The following is a 25,227-nucleotide window of genomic DNA, read 5'->3' as shown; positions in this document are numbered from 1 at the left end:
TTTCAGAATCAAAAGATACAAACCCTCACACACACACACACATAGACACACACATAGACACATACCTATTGCTTCTACCACCTCTTCCAATTGTGTCCCTAAAGGACCCATTTTGTCTACCACTATTATGGGACCAGAGTGGTGTATTTTCAGTAACACAGCAATGCGCAAATGTATTAAGAAATTGAACCATCGTCCGGGTTATGGAGCTGACTCTGATACCAATACCAGCAGAAATGGTTATCGACATCCAAAATGAGCATTTTTATGTTGTTGTTCTTATTTTCAATTTATGCGTGTGTGTGTGTGTGTCCAAGTGTTCAAAATGATGTTGAATAGATTGAATGGATAAGAGACCATAGCCAGGTGGTCTTGTATTAACAGGTAGTTAGGAGCTAATGAATGCCACATATAGTCACTCACTCTGGCAATTTCCTGCTTCAACAGAGCGCGTAACCGAAGTCAAGACTGACATTTTCGTGACTAGTATTGGACCCGTTTCGGACCATGAGATGGTAAGGCTCCTTTCGCCTCTGTAAATGTCACTAGTTTCTGCCTGTTCTTGTCCCTGCATGCTCACCCCTGCCCTATAACCTCTCTGGGCACAATGGTCTCCAAACTGTCAAGTCATTATTAATTTGATGATTCATTCCATTAACTCCTGATGTGTTAATAAAACTGTGACACGTGAAATGTATTTTCTGGTGCATGGATCGTAATCCCACTCTACATAAATGCCACCCATGCTCGTAAATATGACTGCACGTGCCTTTTATGTGGAGGTCCAAATAGGCTGTTTGCTTCAACCCCAAAATATTTTGCAATGTTAAAAAAAAAAAACAGCCCTGCTTGTGATAGATTCTTCACATGTATATACCCATATACCCACGCTGATGTCTTTACTAAACAATCTGGAGCAAAGAAACGGTCGGCTATTGAGGTCGAGCTGTTTTCACACCCATTTGCAGATAATCAATAAGCACTACCGTATGATGACTTTGACTAAAATGCAATATTTAACTATAAGTGATTACCTTTCAATGTGCCAAAAAAAAAAGAAGAAAAACCGTGGGCTTCTCAAACTTGGGCATCTTTACTCAGCACTGGAAACCAATTAATCTCATCCAAACGTCTCACTGCCTCTCCTTTGGATAAAAACGACTCCTGTTATCTGCACGTGAAGTGCTCTACTCCATTGGACGTAATCGCAGTTAATTGCAGAGGCTGACATGCGGGCCGGGACTATTTCGCTGCTGAGGCCAGAAGGAAGAGCTCAAGAATATTTTCTCCATCTCCAGCCTTTCCCTATCCCCCCTCTATTACCTTGAAGCTGTTTCAGCTCACACTAATTATCTTACGTGGGCCAAGTGGAAATGGGGAAAGAAGAGAACAAAAAAACATGCTGCGCTGTAATTTTTACAGGCTCCCTTTACTTTGCCGGCCAGTCATGTGGAACCATTAAAGTCTGCTCTCAGCTATAGCCATTAGCTGCCTTCAAAATGAAATATCCTGTTAATTTTGTGTCCCGTGCTTCCCTTTTGTGTCCAGTGTGATTTTGATTACTGAACAAAGAAGTTTCCCCAAAGATAAATGCAAACACTGATTATTTTTGGCTCTCACCTAACAATGCAATACAAAAATGATGCTTCATTTGCATATTGCGTACCCATAATCATGTAACATATTCAACAAAATGTAATGAAAAGAATACCTCACATATTAATGAGTGATATAAAGAACAATTACTCAACTTTACGCAACAGAGCATACTTTAAAAAAAAGATACCAGCCAGAAAACCATGCTCCTCCATCCACTAGATCTTCACCATATTTGCAAAAGCATTTAACATGAAGAGACAGTTAGCAGCAGGGAAACTAGGCCAAGACTAACATAAGAAAGTCAAAGTGACAAGAGGGAGAGAAAAGGGAAAAATTGAAAACACGAAAAAGGAAGAAATGGAAAAATAAGGCCGGATTACTCAGCATCTTCTCCAAGCTAGCTTTAGAAGATGCGATGGAAGGAAAACAGCAATGGGGTTGGGGGATTTTCTGTTTGCCTCATTCTTGACTTTTCCTTTTCTCTACCTGCCACTGCCCACCTGTAGGAGTACACCATTGACGTATTCTTCAGACAGAGCTGGAAGGATGAAAGGTTAAAGTTTAAAGGACCCATGGCCGTACTGCGTCTCAACAACCTGATGGCCAGCAAGATCTGGACCCCCGACACCTTCTTCCACAATGGCAAGAAGTCGGTGGCTCACAACATGACCATGCCTAACAAACTACTGCGAATCACAGAGGAAGGCACACTGCTGTACACCATGAGGTAGGCTGACTATATTCTATATTCAACTCCGACCTAGCTTAACGCTGCAGCTTAGAGTTGAATGTTTCTGAGCTGACTTTTAATCCTCGTTTAATCAAACTGAAGTGAATATAGATGTATTTGGGGGACCATTGTCAGCTGTGTTAATGCACATTTGGTGGACCAGTAAGTATTTGCAACACCATATTGGGGTATGTGGAAACTACTCATGATACATTTCAGTGCCCGTGTTCATGGAAAAGAAGGAATATGTCCTCCAGTGCACCAGCATGGTTTATTGATGGGTGTTTTTATTTTTATTTTTGGAAAGCGATGGAGATCAAAGAGCACAGAGGATTGATTAAGCTTGCAAGCATACACAATATCAAGATCCATGCTGTTGTTTGTTTTGCCATGTTTCCAATCATAAAATATGTTGTCATAAGGAATAAAACCGACCATTACCAGTTTTATAGAACCTTTCTGAGATTACTTTGTCTATTTGCATCTTCAGATTTTTAGATTTATTTATGGCTGCTGATGGAATTTTCAGATTTAATCCTCTCTGTAAAATCTTTTTTTTTTACAAATATGTCAAGAATGAACCTGCGTTTAGCCAATCTTCAGATCTCAGTTCTGAAAACGTATGCTACTTAACACATACAAGATATATAAGATTATTCATTATCACTATATATTGATTAATTCATTGTTCTTTAGCAATGCCATGTCTACCTTCTATGCACCACAAACAATTTCATTTTGAATTTGTCATTTTTTCATCGTGGTGTTCACCCGAAAAAAATACGGTAGTTGTACCCTGTCATGATTTATCACTTTGGGGATGCTGCTTGACAGTTGCGAGCAGGAAGATAAGGTGTATGACCAGCTGAGCTGAGTGTAGAACCAGTCGTGGCACCTCGGTAGCCTTCAGCACACTGTGGGTAAATAAATGCTTTACAGACAGTACGATCCCTGATGCACACCGCAGAGTGATGCTAATGTAAGATGTCTAAGGCAAGGATTGTAAAACATTTGTTTTAGCATGTTTACTAGCAGGGGGAGGGGGTGGAGGCGGAGCCCATATTGTTGTCACAGATGAGCGAGATGAGGGATGGATGGGAGATTAGTGTGTCACGGGTGGCCTGACGTGCTGTTTTTCACCAAGCTGTCAGGAAATGGAAACCTACAGCTCAGGGAATTGGATCCTTTCTGTTGCTTTGGGGGACAGTAGCCGCAGTTTGACAGCGTTTGGTGCTGAGAAACTGGTAAAAAAAAAAAAAGTGCACCAACTGTCCCTTGTGCATCATTGTACTAAATTGTGATTCATGTGCCTTAATTCATACGATCCTCATCTTGACCACTGTTACTATGATGTATTTCTTCCTAGCTCTGCTAGATGCTGTGTTTTGTATTATTTCCTTGCCTTCCTCTACTTGTTTTTTTGTCACAATTCACGATCAATGTCTGTTTGAATCTCTCTAGGCTTACAGTAAGAGCAGAATGCCCCATGCACCTGGAGGACTTCCCTATGGATGCCCATGCTTGTCCACTGAAATTTGGCAGCTGTAAGTGGCCTCTGCACTCACACACAGCCGTACATACATGGACATACATGCACATCACACAGACTCACGCTTGCCTCTGTGACATGCTGTCACTACCTCATCCAAGTGGAAGCGCGACCCCAGCACCAGTCCCTGATAAGGGATGACAGTGTGGTAACAGCTGTTCACCCGGAGGAACTGTCCGTCAAGGCCCCTCTGGTCCCCCCATTCAACCCCGCCAGGCCCTGCAAGACCCCGCAAGACCCTGGCGGGCATGCAGTGCATGGACCTGTGTTTATCCCAGGCAGCGCTCTTTGTAACATTTCCAGAGCATCACACCAGCTGCTCACCGCTGACAGCTAACCCTTCCCGGCATCATCCTTGAGAAGACATAACAGGAGATAGAAAGATGGAGGTTGGAGACAAGAATATGGAATGAGAGGAAAAATAAATGAGAAAAAAAAAAACAGAGGAAGGAGGGGGCGAGGGGAGAGAAAGCGAGCAGAAATATACCAAAAGTGGAAAAGAGGGAACGTTACACTATCTCTGTGACATTCTTCAGGCAGCTGCACAACGTGAGTGAGAGGACCGAGTCCCCCCCCCACCCCACGCAACCCCACCCCCCTTTAAATTGAACTCACTCCCTAAATATTTCAGTGATGAGCTCTCTTCCTTATGCTGCAGTCTGCAGTCGAGCCATCCTTTCCTCTGCAGTGGTCGAGCCACACTGCAGCTTTGACAGGTTGTGTGGCCGGAGGGAAGAACAGACTGACTTGGCTGTTTTAAGGTCACGATGTCCTGTTGGGATGTTGTTTATTTGTTTTCTTACATTTCCAGGGATGACATGACACAATGTGACATGACAACGCATCGCATGTTGAAATGCAAAATTGTTGGAAAGGAGACCAAATATGAGACGGAATGATCTTTAAAAGGATCGGATAAAACAGTGGAAATAAGGTTAGCAGACACTCTAACAAGGTGAAAGAAAATAATATGCTTAAATAGAAAATGAGACAAGACAGGCATAAATGAGACGAGAGTAGAGGAGATGAGATGAAAGCAGACAAGCGGAGATCATGAGAAAATAAATCAAGAGGAATTGAGTGGAATATTTCATTCCAGATTTGCCTTTTTCTCAACTGGTATTCAACCCAGCAACTCACTAAATAGCTAAAAATATAACCCGCGAGGCATCACGTGACAACAGACAACCGGCAGCCAAATAATTTATAACTTTTCACTCTGTTCGTCCTTGTCAGATGCCTACACTCAAGCAGAGGTGGTTTATGTGTGGACCAGAGGGGCTGACCAATCTGTGGTGGTGGCAGAGGATGGGTCCAGATTAAACCAGTACGATCTGATGGGGCAGAGTGTGAATTCTGGTGTGGTGCAGTCCAGCACAGGTGGGTTTCAGTAAGGGTACACTGTGCTCTGAGTGACACAGTTTACCTTGAAATATATACATGTTTTTCAAGGAAATCTTTGCATTTTGAATTAAGTCGTTGACGTGTATGATGTTCACATTGAATTACCCAGTCTACGCTACTGAGAAAGACCGAGGCTCAGTCCATGCACAGTCACTTTGTCCTTTTCACGGTTCATTCGGTCTTGTTCATCGTTCATCACTGATGAAAACGAACTGGTCTGAAACGACACATTTTGACACAGCTGCTACGGTTCATCTGTATCTTCAACGACATCCGTTTGTAGTTTTACACATGACAGGCCATGCTCTAGATTTATAATTTCCCTACTTGCGATGACATATTTTCTCCACCTCTTTGCTTTATTGACACAGGCGCAAATTAGTGACAGCCTAAAATGGGTGACCTGTTTGCAGTGAAACTAGCTGCAGGCAGAAAGTAAAGCTCAAGACCGCCCTCGGCCCCAATCATTTGCCTTGTTTGCAACAAGATCCCAAGTGACTGCAACTATCAAGCTTGATTAAATAATGTCGATCTTTAAATGCATTTATCTTTTATGTTGTTGTATTTGTTCTAGTGTGTATTGCACTGGAAAAGCCTCACAATCAGCACATTGATATAACCACATAAAACCCTGTTGTTGCTGTATTGGTCGTTTTCTCTCTGCAACTGGGTCTAACTGCACTGATGAAATAGGTTATGTGTGTGTATTGAGTTTGTTGACAAATGACACCTATAACTATGCCAATAATTCTCAACCGCAATAAAATATGAGGGAGAAGACAAAACAAACCATTTAGAAGAAAAATAAAACACTAACTCTACGGAGACAGGTACAATAGATAAATGTCCTCGATATATATTTTTAAGTGTAAAGTTTATTTGCGCATTCTTTCTGACTTTTGTCTGCTTCTCACAGGAGAGTATGTTGTGATGACAACCCACTTCCACCTGAAGAGGAAAATTGGTTACTTTGTGATCCAGACATATCTACCTTGCATCATGACAGTCATCCTCTCCCAAGTGTCTTTCTGGCTCAACAGAGAGTCCGTCCCTGCCAGGACTGTCTTTGGTGAGTTGTCTGCTCCCTTCTCTTCTAAACATATGCTGGTAGAGAAATGAGCCTGTCAACAGAAGATTTATGAATATGTTCTGATGTGATGGTGTGACGGTATCTTCACTGACCAATCACAGCGCATGTCAATGGCCACGCGGGCCCACGACATCCATAATGCTCGCAGGTGTTTACACTAGCTAGCTGGCTGTTAGCGTGTTGTTGAATGCACTACTCTAATAATAATAATAACATTGTATTTATATAGCGCTTTTCAAAGTACTCCATGTCGCTTTACATGGTTAAAATCAACATAAAACAAGGACATCATATAACATCAACGCATTAATTACACGTTAAAAGCGTAGAGCTAGCATAGAGAAACAAAAGGTGAAATCTGAGTATAGCTCGTCCAATCAGATTTCACCTTTTGTTTCTCTGTGCCAGAGTAGTGCGTGAAACAACATGGAGGGAGGCTGCTTCCCGGAAAAAAAATAATGTTTGGGGTCCTTGATCGATTGTCTCATATGTGTGTTGATGGAGTTTGATGAGATGTGATTGACAGTCAGAGTGAAGCAAAGAGAACGATTGCTTTACCTGACGCTGGAAAAACATTCTCCAATAAGGACAACAGTTTTTTATTTAAACAAGTGGTTAACATTTCGGGGAAATGTGTGCACTTGTTTCCTTTGAGGAGAGTTAGATAAGAGCTGGAAGGAGAAGGCAAATGAAAGTTCAACAAATGCCAACACTTCTTAAGCTCTCTAATTCCCACGTTGTAGCTTGTTTGTTTAATATGTACGCAAACAGAAATGAAAATGGGACAACATGCTGCAACAATTTCATGAACAGTGGCCACAGCATCTTCCCGGTGTCTCCGCCGGTTGCCTGGCAACCCGGCAACCTCGCAGGGATGACAGAGCGGCATCAATCTTCTCATCTAATTCTCAGCAAGAAAGCTAATAAGCGTAGTTGCCAAAATGTCAAACTATTCCCTTCACGGATATTAAACGGTGAAAAGAAAAAAAAGTCCAAGCATCATTGTGCGGTACTCTGTTCTCTTCTCTCCTCTTCCTCTTCTTCTTCTCTTCTGTCTCTGCACCAACGGGGTGAACACGAGCTGTAATCAGCTGTGGCTGGCTGCAGTAGAAATTCAAGCACAAGGCTCAGTGTGAATTTAGATTTACGTGCTCTGAATGTTTGCCTACAAGTGCGTGCGTGCGTGTGTGTGTTTGTGAGTGTTTGTGCCTGCCTGAGTGTGATGTAAGTGTTCGTCAGTGTGTGTGTGTGTGTGTGTGTGTGTGTGTGTGTGTGTGTGTGTGTGTGTGTGTGTATCTAACTGTCTGTCACACTGAGGTCTTACATAATACCGCCCAAAAGGAAAGCTCTTGCTAGTCTGCAGCATGCTCTGTAGCAGCAAAGCACAGCAGCAGGCAGAATGTCCTTGAGTTACCTCACCCTACACTCATTCTTCTTGTTTTTCTCCTTACCCTCTCTCTCCTCCTCCTCCTCCTCCTCGTCTTCCTCCTCCTCCTTCTCATGGATGTCAGTGTCTCCCCTTGCCTATACTACTTAAAGAGCTTTCACAGAAACATTACACAGACCCCGGATTTTGCAACTCTGCAGTCTCGAGCACATTTTTTCCCACTCTTCCCGCATTGTTTTGGTGTCTGTTTGTGTGAGTTGTTAGTGTCTTCGTGTGTCACAGCTAGCTACCTGCGGTGCTCGTCACGTGTCGAGGGGAAATGAGGATGGCCTAGATTAAATTCGAACAACTATCTAGGGCATGTGTGTGTCCCTCATGCTATCATTGCTGGTTCTGCTTCATGAGATTACATGCATGCGGTGCGCTCACACACACACACACACGCACACACACCCACACGTACACACGCGCACGCACACAATCACAGTTGAATAAGCACGCACACGCGCTTTCATGAAGACGCAGAGCAGCACAGCATCAAGGTATGCTAGGTAGGTCATTCGTGTGATTAATATGCATCACCTGAGACAGCAGATGAATGAGGCTGTTCTTCAAAGAGGTTACCATGTCAATATCGCTGTAAATGCATCATTAAAACGACATAGCAGACAATCAGGATCTTTCATTGCCATCTTAATCCGCTGGCTATCATCTAAGTCAGAGATTTATGTGGTATGTCAAAACCATTGTACGTGTGTTTAGGGCTATTAGGATGAAATAGGGCTCTCAGCTGTCTTCACACTGAAGCTCTGATCTTCAGTGAATCATATACAAAATGCAACCTCCATCACAATATTCAATGTAAACCCAGGGATAATATGTTCATGTCTGAAAGAGGTTAAGGTCTCACTGCTTGATGTGTACGGGGGATGCGTCGAAGCCCCTCTGGCTCCATTTGTCTTCTTACGCCTTGATATGGTCGCGTGCAGTGATTATTTTGAGAGCCGGGCTTGTGAATGGTGCTTTAAACATTCAATGCGTGTGATGGGAAGTAGACAGGTGTCAGGTTTTTGAACCAGACAGCTCAGGGCTTGACAGGAACAGAATGCTAATGAAACACATGTAATACTCCATGCGCTGGAGTTCAAAGTCCCGTTCAGAAACGCACCACGTTTTGTAGATTCCAATTTTACAGTATGTTACTTTCCCCAAAAGAGTCATGTCAGTAATGTCAGTAAGTCTAAATTGACTGCCATCCGGTTAATGTAAAGGCTATTAGAGACCAAGGTTGAATACACAGAGAGATATTAAATGTGCGTGATGTTCCACCTTATTAGCCGTTCTGTGTCAAATGTATCACTTAAGTATGAACGCGTATGCACAAAGAACACTTTCTCACTCCCCACTCATCTTGTGTCAGTGGCCCGACACTTCAAAGTTTCACACAGGCCACCGACAATAGTTTATTGGGTGATGAATGAATTACTTCAACATATGTTAATATAAATGGCAACCCAAACTTAATCTGGACTTTCTTTAGTGATATCAAACATGCTTCTTCCTTCATATTATGTCGTGACTTTGAAATTATAGCTTTGTCCATAATAGTGCTGTCATGTCTGAACAAAGTGGAACATTGATGTACCTATGAATAATTGACAATAGCTATTATTTTAATAGACACATAAATTAAGCTACAGCAATGTATTCCATGTCTGAAAAAGGACAGTAAACTATTTTTTAAACTAGAAAATATGGTGTTTTAAGATATTATATTTAAAACGTGAGGATTAAATATGTATATTAGGCATTCCTCCAGCAGACACACTTTACACATTGACTTTAATGTTTTTTCTTATTGGAACAGAATCATGTGTCAAATGGTGTGCGCTGGTGCAATGGACACTAAACATAAAAAAGACAACACAACTACTGAAATTGTGATGTGCGTACTCTAATTACTAAAGATATGACTATATTTCCAACACAGATGTTGGAATCTGACACAGAAACCCCATAAACAGGACTGAACTGAAGTCTCTGTTTGAATTACATTATGAATATGAAGCGCAGCTCTGCACGAAATCTTGTTTTATTTTCTAAAGCTTCCCCTGTAGATGAATTGGCAATTTAAAAACACAGCAGTGGGTAGAGTTATCTTATTTATCATTGTGCCGATTAGGAAGCTGATTAGTTCATAGCCAGTTTGCTTTAGTGGAAAACTGTTGGCAATATATATATTTTCAGGCCAATTGAAAACCAAAATTAAACAGCCACTGATGGTGCTGATATGTCTCTCTCTTCCTCTCTCTCCCTCTCGCTCTATCACACTCCCTCTCGCCGCTCGGTCTCTAAGTTGTCAGAGACAGCAGTGCTCAGAAGATTATCTTCCTTGCTTCTCGCCTCTTTAAACGATTGGCTGAGTATTTATTGGTTCTCTCATGATGCTGTTTAATGTATCTGCTCATTAAGGAATAACACCTTGTGTGCGTGCGGGGGTCTGTGTGTGTATTTGAATTTGTTTTGTGTGTACTTGTGTACACAAGTAAGAGTGTGTACGTGTCAACTCCTGTTTTTTTTTTGCTATATGTGCACATGCTGGTTGTGTGCCAGTCGCTGCTCATGAATTCATGATTATAGCTGACAACATTGAAGGCAGTGCAGTTCCTGTGTGTGTGTGTGTGTGTGTGTGTGTGTGTGTGTGTGCGTGTGCATGTGCATGTGTGCGTGTGTGTGGTAGAGTTCTCACAGCTGTTGTGCTGGCACAGTCATTTAACTCACCCGCCAATCAACGTGTCAATATATTTCTTCATTTATGTAAATCAGAGATGACGTAGTAATGCTGAATGGAATGTGTGTGTGTGTGTGTGTGTGTGTGTGTGTGTGTGTGTGTGTGTGTGTGTGTGTGTGTGTGTGTGTGTGTGAGTCAGGTCCCCCGAGGCTTCGGTTATTGATAAGGCATGAATAAGTAAGTAGCCGCGGCACAGTGAAGATGTTGATAGACATCCGATAAAGACAGCTCCACGCTCGGGGCTGGTTGAGGGAATATAAAGGGTTGTTTTGACAACTCCCTGCACAAAAAGCATGACCATTAACAACTGTCTTTACAAACTATACAACAGTGGTATCCTCATTATTGTATTACTATAAGATCCTTCTTATATGTGTGAAAAATACCACTTACCTGCGATGGCCTGCATTTGTTTTAATTTGAATTTTTACCAAAATCCCAACATTTAAATTGGTTTCCGTGTGATATTCCGTGCCAATGAATACAGCCCAGTAACACAACACTGACTACGACATTTGTAGCCTCCAAACGTTAGAGATATGGCTGATGCAGGAAGGGAACGAGGTTCACTAAAGGTGTCCTTAGAGTCTTTTTAAAGCTTTCTTAAAGGCGTAAGCACAAAACAAGTATTGAGTGTACTGTCCTTGCTCAGCTGTAGCTGCGCATTCCAGTGAACGGTCTGTAAAACATTTCATTCACATCAACTTTAATGCAAGCCCTCTCTAGCAACCGACTTGTATTCATGCTCTTAGTCACACATAAAGGGCTTCCTATTCTTTGAGTCAGCAGGGACAATGTACTTTTGACCTCGCCCCCACATTTTGATCGTCACGTGTGATTGGTTGCCTACTCAGTCAAAATGTTTTCTGAGGCAACTTTCCGCCCAGAACGAGGGAGCATCTGAGAGAGAGAGAGAGAGAGAGAGAGAGAGAGAGAGAGAGAGAGAGATTTTCCTCAGGGCTCACTCTCCCCCACAGAGATTCAGAGATGTGTGGCCTGGCTGCGAGCCAACGGCTCAGCAGTGCATTGAACTCACTGGCTTCAGATTGGTCAGATTGGCTGAAGCCTGTCATTTAAAAGTCGTCAAACTGTAAACTGTAGGAGAAAAACCAACAACATCTATATTGATTATAAACAATGACTTTGCACCTCATGCAGACACATCGCTTGACGCTAAGGGACAAACAAAGTTGAACTAAAAAAGCGTTTTCATTTATTTTGAGCTAGGCCCATGGAGCCATTTCTTTTTTTTAATCTGGAGCCTTTTTAGGCACTAAATGTCTCTCAGACTGATTACCCTGATAGACAAGAAATCAAATTTCTATAAGCTTTACCTTGCTGCGTCAGGAAGCTATTAACCACGTGGACACTATCTGCCCGACATTTTCCAAAAATGCACATTTGCACGGTCAGTGCAAGTCATTTCAAACTTGTCTTTGTCTGAAGCAGCAGTGACAGACTTCCCACCTTGAAATAGTCTTTCTCGCCTTGTCATTCATCACCTTAAATCCCTAATTTAGTTCCCCCAAATTTGCTTTCTCACTCCATCTTTCTCGATGCCTTGACGTTTCCTTCCCGATAACCCTGTGTGTGTTTGAAAGAGAGTCTGCGAACAGAGACAACCAACATGCTAGAAGATATGTATCATGTAAATCAAGTGTCAGTGCTTGTGCACGCTGCGCTAAATTGAGTGGAAGGGTCTCTCAAAAATGAAGTTACACCACTATTAATCCAGTTAGAACTTTACAGATCAGTGGCTTTGTTCATTAGCATCATTCAAAGCCTCAAGTCTATTAGTTACAACATGTCAAACGGAGTCATTTAAAACCAGCTCTGGAGTCGCGTCCTAATGAATCAACTAACCAGCTCTCTAAATTGTTCCTAAGCAGGCCCACTGCTAAACACACACACACACACACACAGGAGGATTGTTCTTCATGGAGGTGGGAAACAAATACCTGTCCACCTTGTTGGTACAAACACACACACACACACGGAAACTTTTACATACATACACGCATGTGACACGCCATTGTGTGCAGGAAACAAAGCAAACCAATACTCAATAATCAGTCGATTCCAAATCAGCGAACGTGATTCTCTTTTTCTTTAGTCTTTTGCGGCATGAGGACATCGATAGTGTCGGAAGACCTGTTTCCATGACAACGAAGCTTGTCAAACACAGTAAAGAAAATATGATTCCAATCATCAGAGCGCCTTTGTGAGGACTTGCGTAATACCCAGTGGTGCTGTCTTCATCCTCCCCCACACTATTAACCGATTTACTGGCAAACAAAATACCTGGCAGATTGGCACCACTCTGTTGTCGCCAATCTTTCCATCCACCCTGCCCTCACCGGGCTCCATCCCTTCCTACCACTGGACCGCGCATATCTTGAATCTCCTTGTAGGCCTCATTCCTCCTCCCACACATGTATTTGGGTTATCTCGTTGTTTTGCTGCACATTTATTTCCTTGTTCCCCTTCCTTCACACCATCTTATCTCCGTACTGAGGCAATGATTGTGAGGTGTCATGCTTTTGTGCTCCAGTACCTGCTGAGGCCATAAGCACACATGATTGCTGGCAAAATCACTTTGCACTGGCTGTTCTCCAATGGAGAATGTTCTGGCACCCACCTCATGAGCAGCGACACCTTGGTGCTAGAGTTACACTCCACTGGAAATCTCAAGACACTGTTCTGTTTCCTAAAATGATTTAAACTGTGACACCAAGCTGGAGCTTCCAATCCAATTACAGCTTTATGTGATGCACAGTATGTGTGGATTCTACATCTCGCATTTGCAGGCAACTCATTTGCAGAAGTAATTTAGGTAAACCAGCAGCATTTAGTTCCCAAGTTTTTATAGCTTAAGCCTTAGACTTTTGATAAAATGGTTCATACTTCACATGGTTCTTTTACATGCACTCTTTTTTTTTAGTAAAACCCACATCTGTCCTTTCCTTATGCCAATCGAATGCAAACTATGATGCTACTTTTTTAGCGTGTTTTTTTTTCTTCTTTTATTACCTGAGAGAAAACCAATGTGTTTTGACATTCCCTCAAAATGTTATTTATCTAATATTCATTAGCTGTATTTAAACAGCAATATGTGTTTAAATGGAAGGTTTGAAAACCTGGTATGAATGTGTCTTAAGCATCATTTCATATCTCCTGCTGCCATGCATTCCCATAAAAGTATATAAACAAACCATACAATGCCCTGCTAAGTAGTGGGTGCAGTATATAACATTGTCATCATGTATTAATACACTTACTGTAGCATAGAAACGTCGTTCCTCACATCTGAGTTGTGCTTATGGAAATGCAAATATACCATCTGTGACGAAGAGGCAGATGCTGTTCTTTATACCTCCTGAATGTCATTTTTCATCAAATTAAACACAATATATATTTGGGATATGTAATAAACAACATGCAATGAGAAGCTGAGAAATACAAATTGACAACTTTACCTATCCAGTCTCCATTAGCGGTGCCCTATTCAGTTGTGGCTAATGGCCAGCCATTTGTTTGGCTCTGGCTAATGAGAACACAACACTCAGCCTTTATGCTTCATGTCTCAGCACCAACTCAGTAATGCCAAAATCATGTTAAAAGAGAGTAGGAGGATGAGGAGTCTGTGACTCATCACTTAGCACTTACATCATTGCCGAGGAGAAAGAAGAATTTATAATTCCGTTTTTTTTGTTTTTTTTTCATACATGTATGTCATCATGAAGCTTCTGAACTTAATACGATTTTTTTTTTTTCGGAACTGTCTTTGTAGATTTGTAAATAATAATTTGACAGACAATGGCATAATAATTACAAAGGCAGCTTGAAAAAAAAATCATATTAAGTTAAGAACCAATTAAAAGTATTAAGCAGCTTTATTAGAAATCTTTTATGTGTATTTAATTCATTTTGCTTTATTCCATATGAACTACAGTGGAGGCTGGAGATTTGATGCATGACTTGATGGTACATTTGTCACCATTAGTCTATACTGTGAACGTCTTAAATATCATAACAATATATTGCAACATGAGAAAAGTCCACTGGCAAAGTGGTGAGAGAAAGATGCAAGCACTGACTTAAATAAGCTTAGCCGTGTAGTTGCAGAGGCATCCAAGCAACTATTTGCACAGCTTTAACAAACAATTTCCCCCAAAAAAAGACCATTCATATAACATTCTCCTGTTTTCAAATGTGAACTAAAACGTACATAGGATGTATCATTTAAACATGAAAGTGTGTATGTGGCGGTATCATGTACAGTACATGTGTGTTCTTTACAGAAACACCTCTCTCCACATGTGTGGGAGGATCCTCTCTGCATATTTTATCATTCCTGTACACAACAGCTGTTCCTCACCTCCCTTCATGGTAGCCCGGGCTGAATTGGTGGATTGTTTGCTGCTTGGGCTGATGTTATTTGGTGTGTAAACATCTGCAGTAGTCTGTTCCGTGATGAGCACCGCATCGTTAGCTGTGCTCTGACCCAGTTCCTCTCCCTCTCTGCACTGTGTCTCATCTCAGCTCTCGATAGCTGATGTCGTAGCTGAGAGATTTGGTTTTCCGGGCTTGACGTGCGCTCCTTAATATGAGGCACGTTGGCTATAAACATGCGTCAACTCTATTCATTTATGCTTTTTTTTTCATCGCTTCATGACTGCTTTAGCGTCGTTGTGCGGGTCAAATTTAGAGAGAAAGCCTATTTAGCCTGGTATTAGTCAGCAGCAGTATCTCTGAGGCCAACTGCGTCTTCCAGCTGCATCTGTGGAAATCTCGGCCTCTCGGAGTCTATTAAAAGCACGAGCTGTAATACTGTATCAGCTGCTCACATAGATTAATGTGAATGAACTGCTTGCTCATTTGATTTGAGAAAACACACACACACACAGACACACACACACACACACATATATATATATATATATATATATATATATATATATATATATATATATATATATATATATATATATATATATGCTCTGCAAAGTCCCTATGTGATGAATCTGTTGATTGCTCCATTTTAGCAAATATAGACCATCAATACTGTAGAGCACAACGCTGGCTTAGATTAACCATGACTTCACAATTGTGCTAAAACACGTGTGCTCTGGAAATGCCTGATTTATTGAATTAACAAAGGGGTGTGGTTTCTAGTTGCTCATTGTACGGTGTAGAATTCTGCCCAATTGACATACTTTATAAAACAGAAACATGTTTTTCTTTTCATACCTTTATGGTTCACAAATGAGTCATCGTAGCAAGTGGTTGTGAGATTTGATCATATTTCACATGTCTGCGTTGTCGTGTCTGCCTGCAGGAGTGACCACTGTCCTGACCATGACCACACTCAGTATCAGTGCCAGGAATTCTCTCCCGAAAGTGGCCTACGCCACAGCTATGGACTGGTTCATCGCAGTGTGCTATGCCTTCGTCTTCTCGGCCCTCATTGAGTTTGCCACGGTCAACTACTTCACCAAGAGGGGCTACGCCTGGGATGGAAAGAGTGTGGTGCCAGAGAAGGTATTTTTTCATATTGCATATGTTCCTAAGGGACCTACAAACAAATGAATAGATACGAGACCGATGTGTTGAGAGACAACGGTTAGTTAGTAGTCTCCAAACCAAAACAAAAATCCTCTGAGCAAAATGAGAGGATCGAGGGAATATCTAGGGAAGGAAAGACCCAGGACGGTTAGCACTTAACTGTTGAGGGCCAGGCAGGGGACATGTAGATGCTGTCCTCAGCTCATCTTCATTTGTAAATTGAGTAACATGACATGAACATTAATAGTTTAATGTTCATCTTGTGCCTGCTGCTCCGCTTGTCTCAATGCTGCAGTTAGCAGCACCATACTCTGTAATCTCTTTGTATGTATAATATATACATATGTATATATATATATTGTAAGATGAATTGCTTCTGCTTGGAAATATGTTGATGTGACGAATGTATATTTCTGAACTTAATATCCATATGTCAACTGAATGATCATCAAGCTGCTGAATGGCATATTGCTGAATGTCACATTGACATCAACAATGGCGCAAAACCTATCAAGTACATCTTTAAAGAACCTGAACTTTATTCATTTTTACTTTTCCCAATGCTTTCCCCAACCAACGCAATCAGCAAAAGAAGAAGAAGGAGTCCCTCCTCAAGAAGAACAACACTACAGCCTACCCAGCTGCCACTGCTACAGCCTTCGCCCCCAATATTGCCAGAGACCCTGGATTGGCCACTATTGCCAAAAGCGCCCCGCCACCCCCAACTGAGCCTAAGGAGGAGCCAAAGCCCAAGCCTCCAGAGGCCAAGAAGACCTTTAACAGTGTGAGCAAGATAGACAGGATTGCCAGAATAGCCTTCCCGTTGCTCTTTGGAACCTTTAACTTGGTCTACTGGGCAACCTACTTGAATAAGAAGCCCAAATTGCAGGGGATGGGTCCACACTAATCCATGTTTCATTCCTTTAAAATATACCTGTCTATTTTTATTTTCATTTCCTTTCTTATTCCTTCTAAAAACAGGTGTTTTATTTCATTTTCAGACAAACATGGTGTCCATGCTGGTTTGAACTCCCAGTTGTTGCATTGCTTCTATGTTTACCTAAAGTTTGAAGATTTTGAAAAAACGAAATAGAGAAAAAAAAAAAAAGAAAGATAGCTATACAGACTTTTGAAAGGATGTTGTTCAGGTCTCGGGTGATGCTACTAAGAAAATGCTACTATAAATATATAGCCCAGAGAACGCAATTCTACAACTCCACATAGCCCAAACCTGTTAATGGGCTTTTATTTCTATGTTTGTTCTTTTCATTTTAATGTCTGTTTCTGTTTTATTTAAACATGGAATCACAGACACGGTAAAAGGCACTTGTGTATATGCATGGGCAGGGCATCTTCTTATTTGTTTATTTATTCAAAATACAGATCCACACTGACGACACATAGCTTAGTTTATTTGATATCAGCAGCAACAATGCTACGCTCATTCTTTGTCAAATTTTAAATTCTTTGTAGATGTTTTACGAGATTAATTATGTCATTCTTGAAAATACTTTAGGGTTTCTGCAATAGCAATAACACATGTCTCACACCATTTATTTAGGGATTAAAAAAATGGAAGAAATTCAATCCTATCTGTGCTCATTTATAATAGTATTATTTTTATTTCCACAGCATTGTAAATAGTATCAAGAGTTAGAGATGTCAATATTATGTTTAAGCTTTGCAAAGTGTAACTAAAGGGTATGTTTATTGAAAACATGGAGACGATAATTCTTTTATTGTATTTGTTTTTTGTTTCGGTTCATGATAATTTCTACAAAAAGAATATATACTGGTCTAATTCACGCTTAAGTGACTGTTCGCGTTCCTTTCAAAGCTGCTTTCACACTGAAGTAAAATATTATTCAACTGTGTGTTTGTGTACACACTGACGGCAACAACAGCAACAACATCAACAGTGTAATCTGAGATTGGTTAGTTATGAGTAAGAATGTAAACATCATCTCGAATCCTGGAGTGCATTTGACATTTAGAATTAAATCACACATTATTTACTTGTTTTGTTTATTCTATTTATGGTGGGGCCAAAACGCCATTTATAGCAAAGTAAAGTAGGCATCGCTTAACAACAGGTGGGGCACACTGAGAAGGAGGAGAAGTGCCTTTTTTGGGGGGAATTTTCAGAGTTGAAGCTGTGATGGCTGCTACTTTGTTGATTGAGGGCACATCTGTATTTTCCATCCCACTGTGTCCCCTGACCCTGTTGAGTCACCATCTCCTTTCAGTTAAAAATTGAGACGTAACACTCAGAAAGTACCAGCTACACTGCCTTCAGTATCACATGCCCGTTTGGACTCATTTGTTGCTGCTTGTTGGTGAGCAACAGCGAGAGACAGGGACAGAGACAGAAAGAGACAAAGAGAGGAAGGAGACGGTGAGTTGAAGTGGCACTGTAATCTTGTTTTAGCCGGCGCTGTGTTTCACACAGAGGACTTGTCTTGTAGTTCCACGATAGCGACGGAGATGAATATATTTTTGTAGCATGATGTCAATCCCTCTTCCGAGAAAAAAAAAAACAAAACAACAGAAACTAACGTAAATGTGAAGAAAAAAAAAATGCTTTTGTTTTGTCTTGAACATTGCTTGCTCTTTTTTTTTTCTTTTAACTTATTCAAAAAACACACACACACATTTTAAGGACATGCTTCTTCTCTGATGTGGCACGTTGAGGGTTTTCTGAAAAGTCGATATTGAAATTATGTTAATGTAGCAATATTAAATTAGCAAGGGCTTTTCTTAGGACCTGAACCTGACACTCAGTCTGGGGCTGGTATCCATTGTAGCTTTACACTGAACCCTCGCTACTCGTAGATTCAGCGATAAACATGGACATCTAGGAATTATTTCGATTTGGTCAAACGTAACAGGCATTGCATTGTGTGTCCAGCTTGGGTTTCCGAAGCCTCGGGCTCCCACTCTAACCTTATGTCACGAAATCTCCACCTTACATGTTAGGGCGTGCCGGTGCATTGCATTGCATCATGGGTTCTGGGTGTGCTTTTTTTTTGGAAATATGTTTTACAGGGCACTAAACATCTTAAATTACATGTAAGAACCCTGCAGAATTCTCTGTGTTAGTGCACTGGGGTGAAGAAATCATGCTCTCGCCAGAGGAAGACAAAAAAAGAGACCGCTGGTTGTTGCTATTGTTATTATTTGCATTATCATTATGACCAATGCTGAACCTATCCCCTAATGGCAGATGTCTTTGCAGGCATATGCAAGTCTACTGTTAACAGCCACTTAACCTACACGCAGAGGCTCAAGGAAATGGAGAGTTCAGGATGAAGAGTTGTATAAAGATATTTGAATTCTAAACTAGTGTATGTATGTTTATTATCATGAAGAAAAAATATATATATACATATGTAATATACATAATGCATACAGTATTTGATTCTATTAATGAAGTTATTAGCTAAGATGATGATGAATATTGTTTGTATTATCAACCTATTGTTATGCATTTTGCACATTTAGAAGAACAATATCATTACATTTATGTAGTCAGCTTTGTGCTATGCAAGGACAGCTTTGAACCACATCATTGACCTTCTCTCCCTGACCATTGTGTTTCAGATTTACAAGCTATTATAAAAAAAATGAATAAAAAATAAGCTTAGCGTTTATATCAGCTGTGCACCCACTAGTTTTTTTTTTTCCTCTTTCAACCATGGCTATACAGGGTGACATCAAAGAAAACAGTGGATTATCTCTTTTGTTTGCGCTTTGGATTTGTCGGTGGTTGAAGGGAAAATGGCCGTCATTGTTGATTGCACTTTTTCTCCAGAGACATGCAATAAAGTGATTGAACTGAAAAAAAAAAAAAAACAGGAGCAAAACTGTAACAAGATCAACTTGTTAATAATATTCTGTTCATTTCTTGAGCTTGTTTGTCATTACAAAAATGGTGGTTTTGTTTATCGTTTGCTTTCCAAAGCTCAATGATACGACAGGGTGCGCAAGAGAGTTTGACTTTAACAGAGTAAGTGAATTTTGTATTGGAAAAGTTTGGAAAATCTTTTTCTAAGCCCCTTTCTTGTACTCCAAGCAGGATCAAACAAATGCGATAGACCGTTAGACATATTTTTGAGCCAGGTCTGGTTTTGCTACATTTAACGCTCCAGAGAGAGAATGTGAAATATGAGGCACAGTGCAATCATGAGCTTCCAACTTTTACCGTCACATTCATATGCAGAGCATACATGTAAATAACACATTTGTAGGCACATCTGTCATTTCTTTCATTATGTTTGATGCAAGGTCCATTGCAGTTCTCAGCAGCACTTGCTTTTCAACATTGAGTCTTTGGTTATTCCTAGATACCTACTGGAGTTTTTCTTGTATTTTTATCAAGCAAAATATGTTCTGATTTTCACTGAAATGTAAAAAAAAAAATAAAACTAATTTTCTAAAGCACAAAAGTTGATTAGGGAAAGAGAAACTAGAGTGAGACTGTCTACCTATGGACATCGACAAACACACGTTTAAAACGCACACAATCACACATAGCCACATACACACACAGGAATGTGTTGATAGTCCAATGCTATTGGGTTCTAATGGATGTAGAAATGGTGAACCTTCTGTAAATGTTTTCTTTTGTTTCTTTTGGTTATGATATGGCCCTGTAGAATCTGATTCTCTGCATTAGTCTTTAAATAAAAAGAAAACAACTGAAATTTGTGGCTATACCTCTGTCATTGTGCTATGGATGACCAGACAAAGACACATAGGTCTCTGCCAGGAAGCATAACATATTACGCTTTGTGCACAGTTTACATCACAGGAAGTAAAACTATGACATGGGTTGTGTGTAAATTTCACCCTTTCTGTTGTCAGTTTACACACACTGTACTTAATATGTGATGTTTGTACATTTCAATAAGAGAGTCTCTTGGAAACAGTCCACTGGATAGATGAAAGAATATCGAAACAAATAAAGGAAAAATAAACAGGCTTTGTTAAGCAACGGATATTACATTTAGACAATTAAAATGAATGATTCCTGTGTCATAAAACTCTATAAAATATATTTTTAGATGTATTAGGACTCTAATTATCAGCAGCATACTTGTATTCCCCCAAAAAATGATGTCAAGAGTAACTGATGAGAATGATGAACTGGCCTATTCCAAATTGACACTTAATTTGTTGCACATGTTTTGTTTGGCTCTTGTAAAGTCAGTTTGTCAGTCTGTGCACCACTTTGTTCAAGACACAAGAGAACTAACTGGATTGCTATGAAACTTTGGACAGACAAGTTTAGTGCCTAGAATTAAATCCCTGAGACCTAACCTGACTTTAACTGTAGAAACACACTAATAGAACCTCACAGAGCATGCTCGTGTGGCTGTTGTTTTGTTATATAAGTAGTATAATATATACCCAAATATTCCTAAAACCTCAAATGAAGCTCAAGCGGAAGGAAGTTCAGCAAGGAAGACACTCTCTACACTCCCGTTCATTCATAATCTCAGTCTCTAATTCTCCCAGAGATTACTCCATCAGATGATTGGGGGTGTGTACGTTAAATGAACCAATCAGATTCCGAGCAGTCTCTGTAAGCCAATCACATCGTTGTTGTCAAACTTTTTAAAACAGGTTCTCCTCTCTGCTGCTGTCGGTTGTCAGTTCAGTTCAAACAGATATGACCCTCCTCCACCCCGGGCTCCTCCAGTCAGCATTCAGTCCTGATCATCGTTCATCATCGGGTTACAGCAACTCCCTTCTTCACCACCACCAGTGTTTGGACTCCAGGGGGGATTCTGCTGTCGCAGATGTCAGCATCACTACGCCTTGCTTATCGGCAAAGACGTTGCACTATTCGAACGAGTCTCTCCTGATTGAACCTTCCTTACCATCCGACCTCATACTGATTGTAGCGTTTTTACTGTAAATCAATCACACTTAAATCAGACACTTTCTCCTGACTAAATATATGTAAGTAGATCTCCTTTAAACTGGTTTATTGGTTAAAAGATTAAAGTTCCAGATATTCATTTACAGTCTAATAGTATTGCCAGGGCTCTCCACGGCCTTTTCCTTTGATATATAATAATTCATTTTGATGTTCATTTGGTCTTTTTGTGGTTCAAACAAGGCTACATGCATGCGTTGGTACATTACCACATCCCTGTTTGCAATTATTGTCAACCACAAATATAATATATTTGAAAGCCTTTTAGCCAATGTAAAACATTTCTAAAAGCAAAGGTAGAGTGATTTTAGACAATATTTTAATTATTAATTTTAAATTATTTTTATCATAATTTTTTATTGTATTATAATTATTTATTTTTCTTTGTATTTTTTTTTCTTATATTCTTATTATTGTTATTTTTAATATATATATATATATATATATATATATATATATATATATATATATATATATATATATATATATATATGTATGTATATATATACACACATATATATATATTCATTCTTCCAAATATCTCTTGAATGACAAGTTTTTTTGTATTTAGTTTTGCTCATTGCATTTCTAATCACTCTTCTTCTCTTGCTGCCTCTGCTCTCAAGCTTCCTCCTCATCTCCATCTTCTCCCACCCTCCCATGCAGATTTCAGGTGCAAGGGAACGTGTGCTTCTTCCTTAAAAGCATGTGAGCTGCCAAGCCCTGAGACGGTTATGTAATAAAGCTGCTTCTCGCTGGCATAAGAGCAGCGAGAAGAGGCTTTTTCTCTTTCTCTCTGCCTGGTTCTCCTCCTCATCCTTTCTCTCTGTGACTGTCACTTTTTCCCTCATAGAGGAGACATGTCCCACTCAGTCTTGGGCACAGGATGCATTGTACTTCAATTGTTTCTGCTTTGAATGCAAATACTGTGGTTTTTCTCTAAAACCACGTTTTTAGGCACACATTCAAATTGAACAAAAGCATTGTGTGGATGGTTATTGTCAAAAGTACAAACGCTCCTTTTCCCTTTTAAGAAAAGACAGTATTTCTAGTTGTCTCCTCACACTTAGAGGTGCATTGAGCAGTCTGTCCATGGATCGGGTTTTTTGCAGTAATAAATGGAAAGTCAACCTTCATGCAGCACTGTCAAAATGTAGCAATAGCTGTACAAAAAAAGAAACATGTTTACCAGTGATCACCCTTCTTTACACAGCATAATCCAATTCAGAACCACTGTGCTTTGAGTCTCAGTGGCTATCGGTAGCTATTGTGAATGTGGTGAATCCAATCTGAATAAAGCTGATCACGTCTGCTACAAAGGTTTGTCTACAGCAAGCTACACATTGTTGTTGTTCAGAACCAGCTTTCAGTGAGTATTTGCTACTGAAGGATAGGTTCTGTGGTCGGGCATTTCTTACACATTGCCCAACAAGTATTTTTGTCGTCCTTAACTCAATGCTGTTAATGAAGAGATGGAAACTCGTGCTGCATTTAGCCCATCACAGCACTTAGCACTTTTTTTTTTTACTTTGTCTGTCAGCCATTTGACTGTGCAGGTGTCATGCATGGGTTTTATCAAACCCTGGTGGCTGACGGTGGAATTTGGGATGATGCGAGCCATGAAAGTCAACCAGAACAATGATGTTGGGTGTCACACAATCAAAACAATGAGCTGAATGACGCAGAAGGGAAGTTATCACATCTGTGTTGTCTGTACAGGACGTTCCACCCCAAACTGAACTTCAGAACTGTGCTTTGTTCATTTCAACCTCATTGGACGACGGCACAGTTTCCCTCAGGGATTCTGGTGCACTGCATGAGATTTACACAAATTACCAAGACACAAAGCAGCCCCTTATAACAACAGCATCAACCTCAAATGTGCTTAGATGCAACTACGACTACATGGAAGAAGTCCCTCTTGGGGAGTGTTACCATTTGGAGCCATAATGTTGCAGAGAACATAGCGAATGAGTTGCTAAACCCGGCCAGGCAAGGAATGCAGACTTAAGCCCACGAGCTGTTCTTTTGCAATAAGGATAATGTTAGTCATATAAGACAACATTTGCAGAGCCGCCATAGTGACAGGTTCGTCTAAATGAGCTAGACATTAGGTCTTGTTAGACGGCTGCTGAATATGGGCATCAGCTAATGATGATGGAATCAGCCGAAGGCGAGACTCGTCAGTCCAGAGGAAAGACTCGGTGATGGTAGGGTTGAGAATGGGACATATCCTCCAGGCCATTATGATATCATCAGCATATTGTCTTTCTTTCCTCCCGCAGCCCTCATTAGAATGCAATTGCTTCTTTTGTCTTCTCCCTTTCTATCATTCACATTTAAATGTCCTTTCGAGGATGAGAGCAATGCGTATTTGTCTCCACAATGTTGTATTTCTGTTTGTTTGTGTTTCCTCTTTCTCCTCGTCTCGCTCATTGTTTTGAAGTTGACGCCCAAGGTCAGCCTGACTACTGAACCATTGATCTCCAATTCAACCATCCCATCCATCCTGACAGCAGTTGATGTTTGTGTTGCTCTACTCTCCAGAAGAAGTGAACTTGTGCCAAGACTGAAATGAGGAACGACAAACAGAGAGCACAAGCAAGTAAAGGTGAACTGAGAGGATAGGGGGAAAAAACGGTAGGTGGAAAGAAAGGGGTTTCGTCGGGTGTGAGTGGAGGGTGAGGGGAGTGTGTGCAAGGGCATGTAAGAAGAGTGAGGGGGAAATGTCAGACAAGGTGGCGAGAATGAAGAAAAGTGGGGGGCAGAAAACAGACAGTATGGAAGGGAAATGATAAAATCAAGGGTAATTACAGAGCAAATTGAAGGAGAGGAAGGAAATATATGGAAGCACATATAAAAGTGGCATGGGAGGAGGAAAAGACGGAGAAAAAAATTACAAGGACTTGAGAGAAGGGCATAGAAAAGCCCAGAAACAATCAAGCGCTGGAGAACAGAGGGCAGAGATGAAGTGGAGTGTAGAACCACTTTTATAGTATCAAGTATGATGCCGCGTGAAAGTAAAAAAAACCCTCAAAGAAGATAGTTTGAGGATGCATTGTAATTATTGTTGAAAGTTGACTGTATTCGAAATACATATGATTTACTTTATCAAGACAATAGTCGCAATTGCTTTCCTTTTTCATGTGATGCACATCCAGTTTAGTCTGA

The 25,227-nt window shown here is 40.5% G+C and overlaps 1 protein-coding gene across 7 annotated transcripts in view; it reads left to right on the top strand.

Moving 5' to 3' along the window:
• Positions 1 to 20,818, top strand: part of gabra1 (gamma-aminobutyric acid type A receptor subunit alpha1) — a 28,285-nt gene extending 7,467 nt beyond the window's left edge. For all 7 annotated transcript variants that reach the window (XM_068601315.1, XM_068601308.1, XM_068601310.1 and 4 more), the window contains 7 exons: positions 448 to 515; positions 2,106 to 2,326; positions 3,791 to 3,873; positions 5,115 to 5,258; positions 6,199 to 6,351; positions 15,889 to 16,091; positions 16,702 to 20,818. In XM_068601315.1, coding sequence (XP_068457416.1) covers positions 448 to 515; positions 2,106 to 2,326; positions 3,791 to 3,873; positions 5,115 to 5,258; positions 6,199 to 6,351; positions 15,889 to 16,091; positions 16,702 to 17,022 — 1,193 coding nt within the window. In that variant the 3' untranslated portion in view covers positions 17,023 to 20,818. The remainder of the gene's footprint in view (positions 1 to 447; positions 516 to 2,105; positions 2,327 to 3,790; positions 3,874 to 5,114; positions 5,259 to 6,198; positions 6,352 to 15,888; positions 16,092 to 16,701) is intronic.
• The last annotated feature ends 4,409 nt before the right edge of the window (positions 20,819 to 25,227 follow it).

This window comes from Clinocottus analis, unplaced genomic scaffold (assembly GCF_023055335.1).
Source record: "Clinocottus analis isolate CAN_PGR_092001 unplaced genomic scaffold, fCliAna1.0.p SCAF_5, whole genome shotgun sequence".
In the NCBI taxonomy this organism is placed as follows: domain Eukaryota; kingdom Metazoa; phylum Chordata; class Actinopteri; order Perciformes; family Cottidae; genus Clinocottus; species Clinocottus analis.
The sequence above is the reverse complement of the archived record's forward strand: the minus strand, read 5'-3'. Positions and strand labels throughout refer to the sequence as shown.